Raw genomic sequence first — 18,334 nt, 5'->3', positions numbered from 1 at the left:
ATATAATTTACAATTTACCTACTATAGATATTTAATTATAAACAAATGATTTATATTATAAATATGTGTTGAATTTAAAAATCTGTCACTCTTCCTTTTCTCTCCCAATCACCATATCTAGTTGGTTCGGGTCCTTTTGGGCCATTTTTTTCTCCAGTTGTGGGATTACGGCCTTCAGGCCATTCTTTCAAAGGCTCTTTTTCTTGAAATGGATGTTTACCAGCTTCAATTTCATCTAATTTTCCTTTAATAATCATAACTAAAAGTTATTACTTATACCTAAGCTAAATCATTATTTTACATTACCGATTGGTGTTTTCATTCTAATTTTTTCTTTTAAATCCTCTTTTTTGGAATCTGTGGATTTATATTTAGTTAACTGTATCGAACATTGTTTAATTGGCAAGCGTATTGTAGATGTTAGTCGGAATACATTCATTGAATACATTAACATTGATTATAATGAAGAAATGTTTTAATGTTGCTATTTTGTTAACAAAATAGTATTGCTTCCTGCTGGTTGATAGTTTTTATTAAGGTTGAGCTTATTATAGTTAATTATAGTTAATATAATAATATCATAGAGTTAACACTAATTGATAATTATTAGAGTTACTATTTAAATCTATGGTATTTCTTTATCATCAATGGATTACTGATTAAAATTCACAAGTCTCTACCGCCACAGAATAATCTACCGCGGTATAAGATTTTAACATAAACAGATGTATTTAAATTATATATTAGTGCTAGCAACCAAGGTTATAGTTAAACTTCACGATAACCCATGGTTACTATGTCATTTTCGCTTAACCATGATTTTGGGTATTAGAATTTAAAACTAAAAAAATCACTTCCTGATGTTTGCAATGTTTAATACTTTAATAGTCAATAATCAATAAACAGCGTAATATTAGCATATTTAATTTCTAATTCTAATGGGATAGCGTTTTCGAAAATGGATTTAAAATCTTGATTTTACTGATATAGAATGTACTGTGGTTAAATAGTGGTATACCGACTACTAACCATAAAGTTAAACCAATCACAGCGGCTGAATTTTATTTTTCCTGAAATCATAGTTTATGTTATCAATGTTATCATGGTGGATTTGGTGGAGTACTGTTCAACTACTTCAACTTAAGAAGTTAGGATCGAATTACCAGAGTGCGTAAACCGTGAAGTGAAGCATTCGGGATTTGAATATTTAATATTTGACATTTGTATTAGACAGAAAAGTTGTAATAGACTATTATACCTATGATTGAAACTACGAAAGATATTTTATATATATTTTCTTATACGCTGTTTTTGTGATGTCAGTAGTTTAATTATAAAATTTTTTGGCCAAGTGTTCAATCACCCTCTTTTTTTAACATTTAATATTTAATAAGTGACGTTAAAAACTGTGTAGTTTTTATTTGTTACCAATCGGTTTCTACTCTTTACTAGATAATTGTTATCTTCTTGTTCATAATAATTTTAATAATAATTTTTACAAATGGATCAAGAAAACCAGGGTGTTATTTATATTGAAAATTGGAATGATCTATGTCGACTGTGTTTACGCAATGAACAAACATTGCAAAATTTGTTCTTTGAAGAAACTCTATTGGAAAATATTCAAGAAGTTACAAATCTTCATGTAAGTTAATATTGTCTTGTATTTGAACTTATGTTAGAAATTGTGTTAAAATGATTCTAATTTTATAGTTTAATGTTGAGGATTCTTTACCTAATTCTATATGTAAAATATGCATCGAACAAGTTAATTCATTTGTTGAATTTCGAGTACGATGTAAAGCTACAGATGAATGGCTACGAAATGAAGCTGTGATTTTGGATAATGATCACAAGGTATACCTTTTATTTAGATAATATCATTTAGTATATAATAAATTATGTATTCAATTATGAAATATTGATAAATTATACTTAATTATAATGAAGAATTGCATACCGTCGTTCCAGTTTTTCATTGAAATTTGTTTTACTATGTCTATTATTTAATGAATGTTGATATACATGTATGTTCCAGGATAATATCGAAATTGTAGAAGTAGTGGACATCTGGAACGACGGTACTTCATTGGAAAAGAAAGAAAGCATAATTTCCCAATTATGTATAGAAAATACTGATGATAAATTTTGTTTGTGTGAAGATTGTGGGGAATGTTTTGAAACAACTAAACAACTTACTTTACATACTAAAACACATTCTTCTGACCACATTAAATGCAATTTGTGTAATGGAGTTTTAGACAGCTATAGTAAATTTGATAGTTCATTATTAAAAGATGAAATAAACTTATGCAAAAAGTGCAAAAATGTGAATAATATTGATAATTTAGAAGTAAAAAATTCTTATAAAGAAATTGAAGGAGGTTTTTTATGTGAAAAATGTCAAAAAGTTTTCAAAACATTGGCTGGTATGTTATCGCATTTAAGAAATTATGAAAAAAAATTAGAAATAGGTTCTTTGTCTTATCAGTGTCATTTTTGTGAGGAAATATTTGCAACTATTCAACAAGTTTGGATACATATGAAGACTCATGCACCTGGGGAGAAAATAAAATGCCGTCATTGTGAAAAATGTTTCAAATCATACTTGACACTTGTACGTCATGAAAACAAACATGAAGGTACCTTTAATTATGTTTGTTCATATTGTGGAAGAGCTTTTGTTACACCATATGGTCGTGATAGACATGAAATGACTCATAATGCAGCCAAAGACGTGCAATGTGAAAAATGTACAATGACATTTTACACCAGAGCTGAATATAATAGACATATGAGATATCATGACAATGTTAGGAATTTTTTGTGTTCGTTTTGTGGTAAACGATTTTTTGAAAGTGCTCATAAAACAATTCATGAACGTGCCCATACTGGAGAAAGACCATTTGCTTGTAATTTTTGTGGGAAAAAATTCATGTCCAAACAAAAAGCACGTCGACATCAAGCTATTCACTCAAGAAATAAAAATAAAAACTAAATTTCTTAATTTATTTAGTTATTGAATTCTTTGCACTACAAGTTTGTTCCTATAATATAATTTTTATGTTACCAAATATTACTTTTCATCTCTATTTTGTATTATTTGTATTTTATTCTGATTCTGAATTTATATGCTGTTAAAATTACATAATGTTTTATAATGTTACTTTTTTCATCTGTTTTGTATTTGTATTTTATTCCAAAATTTATTAATAAAAACTGGTATAGAATTTAGCAGTGTAACTATTTATTTAAGCTAGCTAAGGAAATATAATTTTTAAATCAATCTTTATTAAAATAATATTTTTAAATTTTTAATGTACCTATATTATATTTTAATATTAATCTAATAAATTATTTATACATTTTAGGATTCTATAGTAATTGATTCGGAAGAAATTAATAGTAAAGATTTATTATTAGTGGAACCAGATCAATATGAAGAACAGTTAATTGATGATCCAGAATCTATTGATAATAAGCAAATAGTTGAAAATGAAATTGAGTTATCTCATTGTATTGTTCAAACAGAAGAGGTAATGCAGATGTCTGTTAATGAAGAAGAAACATTAGAAACTAATACCAGTGATCATCAATGTGCAATTTGTGGTAAAGAGTTATTGTCTGCTTATACACTTGCAAACCACATGCGTTCTCACACAGGAGAGCGTCCTTATGGGTGCAGTGTATGTGAAAAATTCTTCAAGACTAAATCCAATTTAAATGAACATTACCGGTTAGTTGCACTTCTATTATATATTATATAAATATATAAACGGACAAATCTACTTATGAGATGGTTAGGGGTAGAGTAGGATGTAAATTCTAAGCAATTTTTTATGATGTACATGATTATGTATCTAATAGATATTAGGGGTAAAATACTAATAGAGTAAGATATGTTATGTATACTAAATTAATCGTTATAAAATTATAACATTAGATTTGAAAAATAATATACCAGTTTTAAATATTAATATACATTAATATATTATTATGACAATATGATTTGTGATTTCTAGTTAAATGCTTGTTTAATATTTTAAATATGAACATAATATTATAGAGACTATTTTATATATTATATTGTAGTGATTAGGTATGTATTGGTAAATATAGTTTTGAGTAAACAGGATTTGCATTGAACTCACTTTAGGGTTTTACTATAGTTACTTACTGCTGTTACTTTTAATTAAAAAAAAAATAACGTTATGATCTAATTGAAAATTATTTATTTTGTTTGATTTGAATAATAAAAACAAATTTTAATTCAGTAGAAAAAGGTTTATAAATGGTACACAACGCTGAAAAAATATATTTTTATTTAATTTTAGACTGTAACTAAAAATTTGAAAACATCAAATCATAATTGTAATTAAATAAAAAATAAAAAAAATGAAGTATTCTGTAAGCTCTATAAATATATTTTTTTCAAAATTATGAATTATAATTATGCAACATTAACAACTTTAATTTTGTCGAAACAATAAGAAGTTGCTTTAAACTAGTTAACACTAACTATAGTGAATTTTACATTATATATATTTTTTAAATTTTATATTGTTAAGTTATTGACATTCGTATATATGTTTAAGAGCGGAATTTGTCGGCACCCGTACCGGCATTGAATTTCACTCGCATTAATAATTATTTAAAATTTACAGTTCCTGGGTGGCAGATTAGAAATTTCGTAATTATTGTCCCTTAAATAAAAGCACTAATGGGGCTCATTATAGCATAGTACAGAAGCCTAAAGACGCAGCTATGTTATATTTAAGAAACGGGGTCTGGATAGAGAATATTAGAGACTTAAAAGATCATAAAGTTTAAATTCGTTAAAAATGATATGTTTTTAACTGTCAATGCTTTATAGGTAACCTATATAGAGCTTGCAAGTGTTTACGATGGCACAATTAAAGAGTAAGGTAGAAACTAAGGTCTTCACACAAATGTTTCAGTTGATATAGAAACACCTTGTGTATTCAATAAATTTGGGACGAATTGTATTTAACGGTCAGGAAAAAGTCTTTGTGTGACACTTAGAAATATTTAGGAAAAGACACGTGTCCCACAGATTTTCTCAAATTGTTAACTTCAAACTACTGCGGTTTAACTGTAGAAGATTTGTATTTTGTTTAGAATTTATACGTACAAATACATTAATGTCGTTTGCAAAAAGCCTTTTAAATTATGATAGCCTTAGTTTTTATTGGGTTCAAGATAAGAGTTGAACAGTTTAATTATATTTAAATATTTCAAAAATTATTTCTCATATTTAGAGTTTGATTGTTCTAAAGGTAATATGCTTGACGCCAAAAACGTCTTTAAGAGATGATGGTGAATGGGACAGTCCCCTACATCCATAACTTGTAGATTTTTAAAATCCTTAATATTTTTAATGTATAGTCTCTTAAGAGAACGTTGTCGTACTTGCATGTGTCGCATCGTTTCTATCTGATTATTGCACATCATATCAAACTTTAAACATTGATAATTATCCATTTTTATAATATCATTTAATTTTAAAACAAGTTATGAGCATTTTAAAATTTGTAATATTCATAAGCATAACCATCAGAATATATAAATAAATATTTTATAATACAAAATTTAAAACTATATAGTATAATATACAAAAACTAGTTTTATACTTGGAATTTTCACCCACAATTCCTTTAAATTGGTTTGGAGACGCTCCTACAGTTCAATACTAGACGACTACCAGAGTGAATAACAAATTATAATATTTGTACTCATATTTATTATGTTATGACGTAGACATAGGTGTACTCTAGACAGGTGTATCTAAGACGTCTATAATTAAAATAAATATTTCTTATTTCACGTAGAGTTCACAATCCGGAACTGCGTTGGATGAAGACGTCGAGTAGGGACATCCCGTCCATAACCCGAGTGACGGTCACGTCCGAAGATATTCTGACGTGCGGCCAGTGTTCCAAAGTGTTCGTGTCGCTGGACGAGTTGTCCGCACACGAGCGCGTGCACGACGATCAGCGGGAACAACCGGAACAGGTGGCGCAGACGGTCGCGGCGACAATCGCACCGGCGGCAGTGGCGTCCGCGGTGACGACGACGTTCACTTGCGAACAATGCAACAAACATTTCACGTCGAAATCGCAACTGTCCGCGCACATAAGCAACAACTGTTCAGAAGCCGCGGATCGGCAATGCCCGTACTGCGGCAAGCAGTTCCGGTCGGTGGCCACGCTGGAGAACCACAAGCGGGTGCACACCAGGGAAAAACCGTTCACGTGCGAGCTGTGCGCCAAGCCGTTCCGGACCAAGGGAAATCTGCTGGAGCACAAGCGCGTGCACAACAACAGCCTGTGGCTGATCAAGAGCGACGCGAAGATGACCGACCGCGACGCCGGTGCGGGTGGCGGTGGCGGCGACCAGCGGTTCCAGTGCACGTACTGTTCGAAACCGTTCCGGACGTACACGGCGCTGTTGAACCACGAGCGGGTGCATACCCGCGAAAAGCCGTTCGAGTGTTCCGTGTGCGGCAAGTGTTTCCGGACCAAGTCCAACCTGACGGAGCACATGAAGGGCTGTCACGACATGGACTCGTCGGCCTGCGGCTCGGACGAGGTCCAAGTGTTCACGTTCAAGACCCAACCGGTGGCCGCCGCCGAGCTGGAGTCCACGTGACGTTACGCGTTCGTCGAGGCGCAGCGGTTGTAAAACGACGATTTTTGTCGTTCGTGTCTTATGCGATTACTCGTGCACACAATATTATAGGATAGGTAATTTTATTTTTACAAGCATTTATACATATAACGATAATAATGTTATTTCGGTGTATATATATTTAATAATATAGTTAACACGTAAAACTATACAATATAATTTACAATTTATTCTTTTACAAGTACACATTTACATAATATATATATTATATATATAAGTATATGCAGTATAATATATATATATATCTATATGTATATGTATAATATTAATTCGACGTTTGTAGTTTAATCAAATTTGCGGCGATTATAGGTAATAACTATATAATATTGTTTTCAACTTTTTATTTAGCTATGATTTAGTTATAATAATAATAATAATAATAAATAATGATAATAATATTATGTTATTAAGTGTTAATAATTACAATTACATGTTATAAATATTCAAGGGTATCGCTGGTATTCGTCTAACACGTCGTGTTCGTCAGCAGATACGTCTAATGTGTTATAAATTATAATAATATTACAAATACATAACTTTTACAATAATTTATCGGTTCGCGGAAAATTGCACGGCGTCATTGACTGTACACACACGCCCGAAATCAGCTCAGAATAATACATTATTTGACAAGCTGATGTCACTGCAAGCGCGGCCAGTATTGCGAAGACAAGTCGGTCGTGTGTCCCGGTACGGCGATCGGTACCGAAACTCCAGGTGATATGAGACCTGCAAAGTTAAAAAATATTAAATATTATGAATCATACTTATTGAATATTATTTATATTGTTTACATTTTTTAAACGGATTAAAATATATTTAACGGTACATCCGTCATAACTGATGGCATTGTTTCAGATTTTATCTTTAATACGCATGTTTTTGCGCAGGTCACAATTCTTGTCAGGGATTTATTTATTATTCAAGCCAAGCAGGCGCGTACACGATAAATGTTTTGGGGATTATGGGATCTAAGGTTAAAAATTTTCATACACTTTTATGTAGGTAGCTAATGAAAAGTTTATTGAACGAAAATCACTTTCACCTTGTAAAAAAAACATTCGATAATTTTTATGAAATTTCGAATGGGGGAGGGGTTGAACCCCTAAGACTCCGTTTGTACGTGTTTCAGGTCGAGATATTTTAAAAGTAGACCAAAACAATAATATTAAATTTGAAATACGCAAATGTATATTTTGCGCAGTCCTAACGATACCACTGATTAAAACATTGATGTAACTACAAAATATATCTACTTTAAAATCAAAAAATTATTTTTACGTAATCGGGACTTCTTGAAATGATATTATAAGGCTGTGAGTTATTTTTTTATTACTCGACAAAATTTTTTAAATACATTATATTATTTTATTTTATTGTGCATCAATTCACAATTTTACGCGTTAGGATTTGCGAGGGCCCCGTCAAAATGAGCTACAAATTATTGTAAGGTTGTACTTAAATACTTTCTGATAATTTCATACATTAAAATATATATTATATATTTTCACACATATAGTGTAAAATGTACACGATAAAAGTATTCTGATGAATTTTTATCCTTAATAAAATATTATTTGCTATATTAACATGTACACTCGTACACAATTGAGAAATTTATATATAAAAAAAGTGTAGGTTTCTAGTCACGTGGCCCTCATAAAAATTCTAAGCCTTGAGCAAAGATCCTGCTCCCCTCTCCCCGGCACTGATTATAGTTTCTATATCATATAAATTTAGTTTTTATGACTGGAATGAAAATCTGAGTTATTAATTTTTTAAATAATCAGTACATTATTTTTATATTATTTTTCATTCGTATTTCCGATTATTAGTTATTATTTTAGAGAATAATTGATGTAGTTAAACAGTACAAAACTTTTTCATGGTTTTTTATTCATATATAAGTTGTTGGTTTTTAGTTAAGTAAGAAAAGGATACAAAATATGGGTCAATATATATAAAAAAAAAATTTAAAGAAAAAACGCTGCTTTTAAATGGTTAAAAAAAGCGACGCAGGGTGGGACAGCTATGTAAGGTTGATAAGTCGAAATTACCATTTTACATCAAATATCAGAAAACCGAAAATATAATTTTATCTACACGCGTTTCGTTAAATATTAGCATTTATAGGATAAAGTAGTATGTGAGGATAGCTAGTATTAAGATATAGCTCACGATTTAGTTCACAAATTACGATATAAACTTTTTGGTACTTGGCGCTTCTGGGATAGACAAACCCTTTCTAAAGTTCTTTTTCAGTTGAGCTTACATATATAAATATATATGTTATGGCAATATTCCTCAATAGTATATTATACTTATATAGTTAGTGTAATATGGTTATTATATAGGTATCACATAGCTATATAGTATCTATTACATAGGTAAGTATCAATCATTCGCTGCAATATCATCAGGCGCCGAAATATTGAAATAAGTAATAGCATTGAATGTAAGTACAAATATAGGTTAAGAATTTAAAGTATTTTTTACCCTGTTGTCTATTGGTCAACAATATTGTTAAACTATATGAATATAGATAGGTACTTAATACTGTTTTCAATAAACCAGCATACCCGTGTAAATTATACCCTTGAATTCCGATCAGTACAATCGTAATCGTATTTAAGACAGGGTAGATGGGCTTTACAGCATAAAAAAAAATATTTAGGAATTTGTTTTTGTATTTTATTTAATGATATACAAATTTTCAATGCCTAAGTCACGTCTTTGTAATTGAATGTTTACATCAATATATTGCCATTTGTTATGATGTGAATTATGATTATAATTGTTTATACTAAAGGCATAATGTTCAATAGGTATATATTAATATAATTATAAGGGACGAGTGGTTTTCCGCATATCACTTTTACATTTAATTTATAGTTATCATATTCAGACAATTCTTACACATTATAGAATGTTAATATAATTAATATTGATTACTGTGATATACAAATCATGAGTATTAGCTATAGCTATTGGTATTAGTTATAACTTTTAACTTAATCTTTAATAACTCATAACCTACTACTTCGAATTTCAATTTAATTGCATCAACGTTTTAAAAAAAAAATCATTTATTCAATAATTCAAAGTAAAATACTAAAATAGAATAAATATAATTAAATGTTTTGTGAAATATAAATAGCTGTATCTCATAGTATCTACCTACTATTTTTATTTTTAGTATTTGTCATAAAGTTTTTATCGGTTAAAACAGAGTAGGAATATTATTGTTTAAAATGAAAATGGTTAAATACGTTTAATTTAAGTCTTGAAAGTTTAAAATGTCCGCAAAAAATCGAAATAAAAAATAGATTCGAGTTCGAGTCTGATCTCGGAATAATCTGATGAAAAAAACAAAGTTCGAACTTAAGTTCGACCCACCCCGCATGAACAATAGTTAATAGTTATTCAGTGATTCTATATAATATTTGTTACGAATCCCCGGTGTACATTCACCAACAATTTAACATTAAATGTAGATAGGTACCTGTCGAATTTGAGCCATTCATGTTGTATTGGTGGTGCGCGTGGTGGTGCGAATGGTGACCGTTTATGGGAGGCGGATGGTGATGGTAGGCAGCGGCGGCGGCTGCTGCGGCGGCGGCCGCGTGGTGAGTTGGTGGACTGCTGTTGTTGGACGTCGGCGACACAGGCGGCCTTAGGTAGCCGGGCGCGCCGATGGCCAGCGGTGGCGATGTGTCGTACGTCGGCCTGGACATGCAGCCGTACGCGTCCCGCTGGTCGGTGCCGCCGCCGCCGGACATGGCGTGATGGCCACCCATGATTGGCAGCGACAGACCGTTATCGTTGTTGCCGCCGGGCATACCAAAATTCATCGACATCGGACTGAAAAGAACACGAGTGGAAAAAATTAAGTGACATACGCACAGCAGTAATATTAACAGTATAAATGATTTTAGAGTATGGTTAGGTGCTACAACCACAATAAATTATTATTAACAAAACAATACGTTTAAATAATAACAACAATATTTTGGAGATAATTTTATCTACGTTTTGAATACTGATCTTCTGATTATTTAAACACGCAAAACACAGATACATTTATTTACGTTTTTTTTCGAAAAATTATATTTTTTTTAAATCTAGGTATTGACTATTTTGAAATAACGAATATGAGGTTATTTCTGAAATATTGTTTAGTTGTTTACTTTAAACCGTGTTATTCAGCGTGATATCAGTGATTTTGCTCTATGAAACCACTAAATAGAACGAGTTATCATTTAAAACTACTTATTTTCAATATGAATGTTTTTGCACTCTAAAATTGGTGGTATGATACGCTATGTCTTAATAGAACTATTGTAGTTATTATTGTTATTAGGTACTAACTATATAATATTATAAATTAATACATTATACATTATACATATTATTGATTTTAAATGAATTATTTTCTATAAAAATCGGTGAAGTAGTTAAAATTAAATCCCGACTTTATATTATACATGTGTACATTATATTTTTACAAAGCTATTTATCTGGTTGTTTTGTGACTTTAAATAAGGGTATAAGTACCTAATTTATAATATAATAGATGGGCATTATGTAACATTCACTTTTTTTTAAGTACTTAACAAATGAACGCTTAATACATGTATGGAAAAAATCGATGCAGCAATAATTTTCGGATAATTAAAACAATCTGTTTTTTTTTTTGAGTACCTAGACAATGCTTTCCAATTAGTTTTCAATTATTATTATTAATTGCCAGTCAGGAAAAAATATTTCGATTAAAACTTGAAGGAAACTGCGAGATTATTTCATAGAATATTCTTATATTAAAAATATTCTAGGAAATGTCGACGATAATCGTACTTTTAATAATCTTTTGTTAGAAATTGCAAGTAGTAAGTAAAAGGTATATAATCATAATGCATTTCTGTAGGTACTTACATATATAATTATAACTATATCTTATAATTCGTTATTTAATATTTTACAATTTTTCATTACATGTAATTTTTCTTGAAAACAAAGAAAATGTTTGTTTCTGTATAATATGAAAACAGTTATTTGAACAAATAATAATTGAAAACCTATAGGAGTAATTTAACCTTTAAAAAGAACAAAATATCTATTAAAAGTTATTTTTTTAGATTACTGAGAGTTTTAGTGAGACAATTTAAAACATTTTAATTTTAAAGTTTGGTACTTTGTTTATAATGCGCACACACCAACAGGGTTATATAATTTAAAATAATTGTTAAAGTTTGTTTCATTCATTATCAATTCCTATTTTTTTGTAAATTTATATTTATCTCCGTGAAATTAAAATATATAATATAAAATAAACACTGATTTACTGACGAGTGCTAAAAGTAGGTATATACAGATTTTAAAAGGAATATTTTTTAACAGATACAATTATTTAGTTAGGTACTTATAATAATATTATGTAAATTGTACATACCTGAACGTGTCGTGGTTTCCGATAGTTGTGTACATATTTGGATTGGTATCTGGATTGTTTGCAAAACCATTCATCCTATTCGGAGAAGATTGTTGTTGCTGTTGCTGTTGTTGTTGTTGCTGCTGCTGTTGTTGATTTTGCGGGTCCATCGATTGGTTTTGGTTGGAATTTGGACGTCGTTGGGTACGTAGTTTCTCTTCACGTCGCCATTTAGCCCGGCGGTTCGAAAACCATACCTTCAAATCATAAACCGATAGCGTTATAATATCATAAAGTGATTCAAAATAATTCGCCCTAAGGGTAATATTTCGTAATTTTTAATTTTTTTTATATTTTTAAATGTTTAACATGAAAACATAAACTAGCTATCTACATTGGTTTAAAATCCGATTATTATAAATAACTTAATAAATAAAACTTATAGTACTTAAATAATATTCTGCATCAGAATTTTAATTTAAATGAGTATAATAAAAAAAAAAATTAAAACATAAAAATAATAAAGATGGAAAAAGTAAAAATTTTTAATTTTCGAAATAATATGTGAATATATATTTAAACGATTACTCTATAAATGTTATTTCGATTGCAACGAGCCTTTTCTTTTAAAATAATAGTACCTAATAAATAATAACGCATTTATACATACACGTATTTAGAGTTTCTACAAATGGACATATAAATATATATAAACATACACACACACACACATATAAGAGGAGAGACGTTCGTGGATGGTCTTTTAAACTTTTATGAAAAACTTTCATGTTGAAATAAAACCGAAATTCCTCGAGTTTGCCAGTAAACTTTTATATCTCTCTGCGAATATTTTTTTAGCCCTTTTATGCATTCATAAACAGAACAAAAGTGACGTTTACCTGTATTCTTGCTTCTGGCAATCCGATTTTCCCAGCGAGTCTTTCTCTAGCGAATACATCTGGATAATGTGTCCGTTCGAATTCTAAATATAAACACAGTTATCGGTTATTATAGTGTTTTTACACGGTAGAGCAAAAATAATAAATGTAGTTTATCATTTATGGTACAATACTATATAGTATACCTATACTAATACATGAAAACTGCTATACAAATGTTGTAACATCTGTATAATATATTATGTTTACCTTTTTCCAAACTATCTATCTGGTCGTTGGTGAACGACGTGCGGTTTCTTTGCAGTTTTCTCTTCAACCTGAGTCGTGCTTGATCGTCATCGTTGGCCGATCCGGTGGCTCCGCCGATCAAAGAACCGTCGTGATTGGAATTATCCCCGATGGACGTGCAAGTTTCGTCAGATCCCATTCCTCCGTCCAAGTCTAAAACTATTAAGTTTGGATCCGATTTATTATTAGATGTTAAAATACAATAACGATAGAAATTTGATTTATTTTTTATTAACAGTAATTATGACCTTATTATAATTTATTATTACTGTCGACTCTTACTTATATCTAACTATAAACATTGATTATTGAAAATATTGATTTTAATTATTTATAAATGTTACTAGAAAAAAAAATATTATAATTATATAGTTGAGGATTGATTGTTGGGGGCTCGGAGACATTCTTCCCCACAAGTTAGATTGAGTTTAATAATTTTAAGGGACACTAATTTTTATAAGAGTCTCTTTTCTTTTTTCTTTCTAATTCGAAAGACGAAAATTGAACTATAAGGTCTTGTGTGTTATGTAAGTTTATCTGCAGTGGTATTTTATATTAACCAACAAAGATATAATTGAGTATAAACATAGGTATAAAGTAAATTTGGTTGTACAAGATAACAGAAAAGTTTCGCGTTTAGTCGTCGCAAAAAACGAAGTGATTAGGTAAGTGCTTGAAACCAAATGTCCAAATGTCTATATTTATAGACACCAATGCTACTTGTATAATTGTAGTGTACGTAAAGGTTACAATATATTCCATGTAAAATCATACTCGTATGTTTTATATAAATCTATACATCCTATAAATATTCTTGTACGACTGTTTATACCACAGTTATACATTTTTAACGAATATCATACCATTCATACCTACCTATTTATATAATAATACGTTATAAATATTTTTCCTTATGTTAGGCAAGAAATAATTGTTTTCTTTTTGGCATCGAATTTATAAGTTGTTTTCATGAGATTATTATTATTTACATTGAAATTTTAAATTCCCCTCTTCCGGTACTCTTTTATAGGCTCATACGCAGGATTTTTTTATAGAGAGGGCTATGAAATAAATATTAGTATTAAACATAAATATTAATTTTTTGAGAATAAGACAAGTATTTATTAATTATAGTTTTTTGATCACACTTTATATTTCAGAAGTTTTCTAAAGTAAATTTATTTTTAATTCAATGAATCTAATAGGTGTTAATAGACCTAGATGCAAAAAAAAGGCAATGTGGGTTAACCTTCCATTGCTTGTGTGCGGACTTACGTTCCTATAAATAATTACAATTTATATAACTATATAATATAATTTTTAACTCCCTCAAATTTCTCGATAATAAATAATAAATTATCATTAATTCTAGGTACCGTTTACAGATAGGTACACACTGACGCAAACGAATTATATGTTGGTATGTCGTCGCTGCAGCCGTAATTTAAATGTGACGAATTGATTTTCCCATTCAGAGACATCTTCTAATTGGTGCCATTGTAAGAGACTCCGTATAATATTATTTTACACGTAAGTAAAATAATAGTTTAAGTCTGTAACTATACGACGCCGTCTTGTTTGATTTTAAATTTGTCACTTGTACTGTCTGCAGTGAGGGAATTTACTTAATTGAAGTGTTAAATTATTTATAACACAAGTTTCATTTTTTAATTTAACCTCAAAAATAAGAAAATAATTACCTATGTGTCAAAATATGGTTAATCGAATTTCTTAGAAAAACAATGTCAAATGAATAAAATGATACATATTTTTTATTATTGGATGGTACTTGGTAGAGTAGATGTTTATTATACTATTATAGTGTCCTTCCGTTTATTTTCGAATACTAAATGGTAATATATATCAATTTGTCATTATGGTATACACACCATACATTTGAGACTCAAGTTTAGATTCATTAAATCTTTAAACAATGTAGGCGGTAAACGTAAACCGTGGTTTAACAGTATAAACAGAAAGTTTTAAAATTCATAGGGTGGAAAATTCTTTGAACAATTTATTAAAATGATAAGTACTTGTATTATAAATAAAATAAATAATCACGAAAACTTATCATTAAAATATAGTTGAGTTTGTTTAGCACTTACAGTTTCTTTTCCATACATAGAGTGTTATATACATATATGACATATGAGTGCACGTGCATATCGAGTAGTATATAGTAAAAATAACATTAATTGGCTTACAAATAAAGTATACTTATAGTAATAAGTATTTAATTTATTGTTAGAATAGTGATTCGTTTATGATATTCTTGTTTAAATTGTTTAAAAACTTTAAATATTTCCAAAATACATTATTTCATTATGAACACGTACAAACGCGTTCATGTAGTTTGTCTTTACGTGTTATTGAAATTTATATCAAAATATGTACTACGTAAGACATATAAGATGATTTATTTGTATATTAGATGCTGAAATTTTGTTTAAAAGCTTGACGTAGGGTGACGTGTCTTGTGTTGTAACATAAAAAGCTAGCACAGGAAAACGGAAAAACTACACAGGTCGATAACCCATTTTTTGATATAGGCATTATGTTATATTTATTAATATGGGAGGAACATAATATTATTCACATCGCATCAATATTTTGGCAAAGTTGACATATCACGCGGCGTCGTATATTATTGTATATGTTGTATGTATTTATATTATATTGTTTGCATGGTGACTTGTATTAACTAAAACAATTATTTCAAAGGTCCGAGTTTATGATGTGAAAGACTGCCTATATATATGTACATATACACTGCACCTCCTGTGGCTTCAGGCCTCTTGCTATATGTATATATAGGTACATATATACAATCGTTGCAGTCACAGTCCATCCCTAAATCGGAGAGATGATTATTACAGCATCCCTTCTCTTTTCCTTTCTATATATATATATAAATATACTCGCGCTCATAGATATATACAGATACACACACACACACACACACAAAAGTACGTCGTTGCTCGTTACGCTTGTGTGTGTGTGTGCAAGGGCCGACTTTTAGGGGGTTCAAATTGTTCATTGGACCGCGCGGATCGGCGGGTCGGATTTGGGGGACGGTACATCGCGCGACACAAGGGGTTCGACCGTATATACTATATATATACACATTTTTTTTGTCTCCCTATATATATATATATATACATACCTCACCCGCCATCCTTTTCTGTGCCGATCGTCTGTCGTGGAAAAAAGGGCTTTTTTAAAATTTATATATTACACACGCGATATTGTACGTATAATAATAAATATACGTACGCATAACGCGTTCGATCCACACGGCATTCGCGCATATATATTATATATATATAACAGCCGGCGTGACAAAAATCGGTCCGGAGGTGTGTGTTTTTAGTATAAGTAAGGGGGGTGGGCAGCGTGTCTATGTGTGTGTGTCTTTGTACGATTTTCACCGTGTACACGCAATATACACGTATGTAATATATACACAACTATAAATATACGTTAGGTATATATGTATTATTATATCATACTGGATTGTACACATAATATATACTGTCACTGTCATAAACGCGGTCTACTCAGTGCGAAAAAAAAGATAAATAAAAATCTCTCGTTAATAATAATAATAACAACGCACGCACACCGCATTTATATATTTGTAAAACCCCTTTTCTCGCGGGACCGTTTAAAACTACGCCACTCTTTTCCTCCCACCGATACTCCCCGAGGTTCAAAAATTTAGTGTGGTGCAACACACGATAAACGTTCTTCACACACGCAGGAAAATTTGTCAATAATATCATGTTTAATTCCATTGTTTTTTCTTCACCTTTATTTCACTGTAGATACTCATATAATACGATTTATATACTTGTAAAAACTACAACGAAAACGGTTAGTGTACAATGCTATTATGCTACTAACATTAATATATAAAAACATGTATTATCGGATACGCGTCAATTGTTAGCCAAAAAATTATTAAATATATCTGATTTTTTTTTTATAAAAAAATAAAGAACTTTTGTTGCTAATATATAATAATATATTAATAATATATATGATAGGATATTTCGAACGTAACTTGATAAGTCATATAAATTGATATCAAAATATTCAACTAAAATTATAAATCATAATTACACAATTTTACATGGATATTTTAAATAGCCAATACATTTTTTTATTATTTGTATAAAAAATAAATTATTGACGTGTGGATATATTTGCAAACGGTTGTTGACCGCTACAGATCAATTGCTATTTTTGCGCGAACAATTTAATAATTGACGTCATTAATGAGTGGGTATTAATTACCTATAGACTATATAGATAAAGGTATACAGTATTATAATTTGTAATACACAGAATGACATTATAGGTTTCGGTCGTATTAGATCGCATATTCATGTGTAAGAACCCGTTTGTATCATATCGTATATTGCATTAGAAAAATATATACCTATGATACACTATATTACTATAACGTTCGGTTAAAGATCATTGGTGTGGGGATAACGGTATCGAGAAATCTCTTTGACGATAGACGGAGGGAACGGCTGGAGGGATCGGAAAATATTGAAGGGGGTGCTAGGTTTTTCACCACGGGGACCAGTTGTCGCGCCAAACTCACTAAGCATCCACATACACCCACATACACACACACACACACGCGCACACATATATATATATATATATATATATAATATAAAGATGATAGTCCTGCAGCAGCCATATATATTATGGTAGTGGGTGGGCGGCGCACGCGCCCTGACGACGATAAGAGAGACGCTCGGGACGACGACAGCGGCAGAAGAGAGGTCGGAGCGAGCGTTTAATATATATATGTATGTATGTATATATATATATATATATATACGTACCGTAGAAATGCGTTCGTTCCGTCTTATCGGCAACTTTCTACTCGAACGCTTCCCATTCATTTGGGCGGCCCGTCGGTTAAATAACGTCGCGGCGGCGGCCACGCTCGTTATCACACACACGCGCCCCCGCGACTTTTCCTCGGGAT

The 18,334-nt window shown here is 30.5% G+C and overlaps 3 protein-coding genes across 5 annotated transcripts in view; 1 reads left to right on the top strand and 2 right to left on the bottom strand.

Annotated features, from left to right (window-relative positions):
* Positions 1 to 17: 17 nt before the first annotated feature.
* On the bottom strand, positions 18 to 597 carry LOC112594234 (succinate dehydrogenase assembly factor 4, mitochondrial-like). Its single transcript, XM_025338920.1, has 2 exons — positions 307 to 597; positions 18 to 244 (listed from the first exon to the last, which is right to left on the bottom strand). The coding sequence occupies exons 1-2, from the start codon at positions 452 to 454 to the stop codon at positions 75 to 77; spliced, it is 318 nt and encodes a 105-aa protein (XP_025194705.1). The 5' UTR covers positions 455 to 597; the 3' UTR covers positions 18 to 74.
* A 512-nt stretch (positions 598 to 1,109) lies between these two features.
* On the top strand, positions 1,110 to 6,817 carry LOC112594232 (gastrula zinc finger protein XlCGF26.1-like). 2 transcript variants are annotated; one of them, XM_025338917.1, is made up of 4 exons: positions 1,110 to 1,645; positions 1,714 to 1,857; positions 3,372 to 3,736; positions 5,850 to 6,817. In XM_025338917.1, the coding sequence occupies exons 1-4, from the start codon at positions 1,502 to 1,504 to the stop codon at positions 6,667 to 6,669; spliced, it is 1,473 nt and encodes a 490-aa protein (XP_025194702.1). In that variant the 5' UTR covers positions 1,110 to 1,501; the 3' UTR covers positions 6,670 to 6,817. The 2 variants fall into 2 exon arrangements, with proteins under 2 accessions (XP_025194702.1, XP_025194703.1); XM_025338918.1 differs by lacking the exons at positions 3,372 to 3,736; positions 5,850 to 6,817 and adding an exon at positions 2,039 to 3,133.
* A 261-nt stretch (positions 6,818 to 7,078) lies between these two features.
* Positions 7,079 to 18,334, bottom strand: part of LOC112594231 (paired box protein Pax-6-like) — a 46,115-nt gene continuing 34,859 nt past the window's right edge. For both annotated transcript variants that reach the window (XM_025338914.1, XM_025338916.1), the window contains 5 exons: positions 13,285 to 13,482; positions 13,036 to 13,118; positions 12,158 to 12,393; positions 10,211 to 10,569; positions 7,079 to 7,437 (listed from right to left, as the gene is read on the bottom strand). In XM_025338914.1, the coding sequence (XP_025194699.1) occupies positions 7,349 to 7,437; positions 10,211 to 10,569; positions 12,158 to 12,393; positions 13,036 to 13,118; positions 13,285 to 13,482 (965 nt within the window). In that variant the 3' untranslated portion in view covers positions 7,079 to 7,348. The remainder of the gene's footprint in view (positions 7,438 to 10,210; positions 10,570 to 12,157; positions 12,394 to 13,035; positions 13,119 to 13,284; positions 13,483 to 18,334) is intronic.

The sequence above is a fragment of the Melanaphis sacchari genome, unplaced genomic scaffold (assembly GCF_002803265.2).
Source record: "Melanaphis sacchari strain LSU unplaced genomic scaffold, SCAv2.0 Contig221_pilon_pilon, whole genome shotgun sequence".
NCBI classification, from domain to species: domain Eukaryota; kingdom Metazoa; phylum Arthropoda; class Insecta; order Hemiptera; family Aphididae; genus Melanaphis; species Melanaphis sacchari.
Note: the sequence above shows the minus strand (reverse complement) of the source record. Positions and strands in the feature narration are given on the sequence as shown.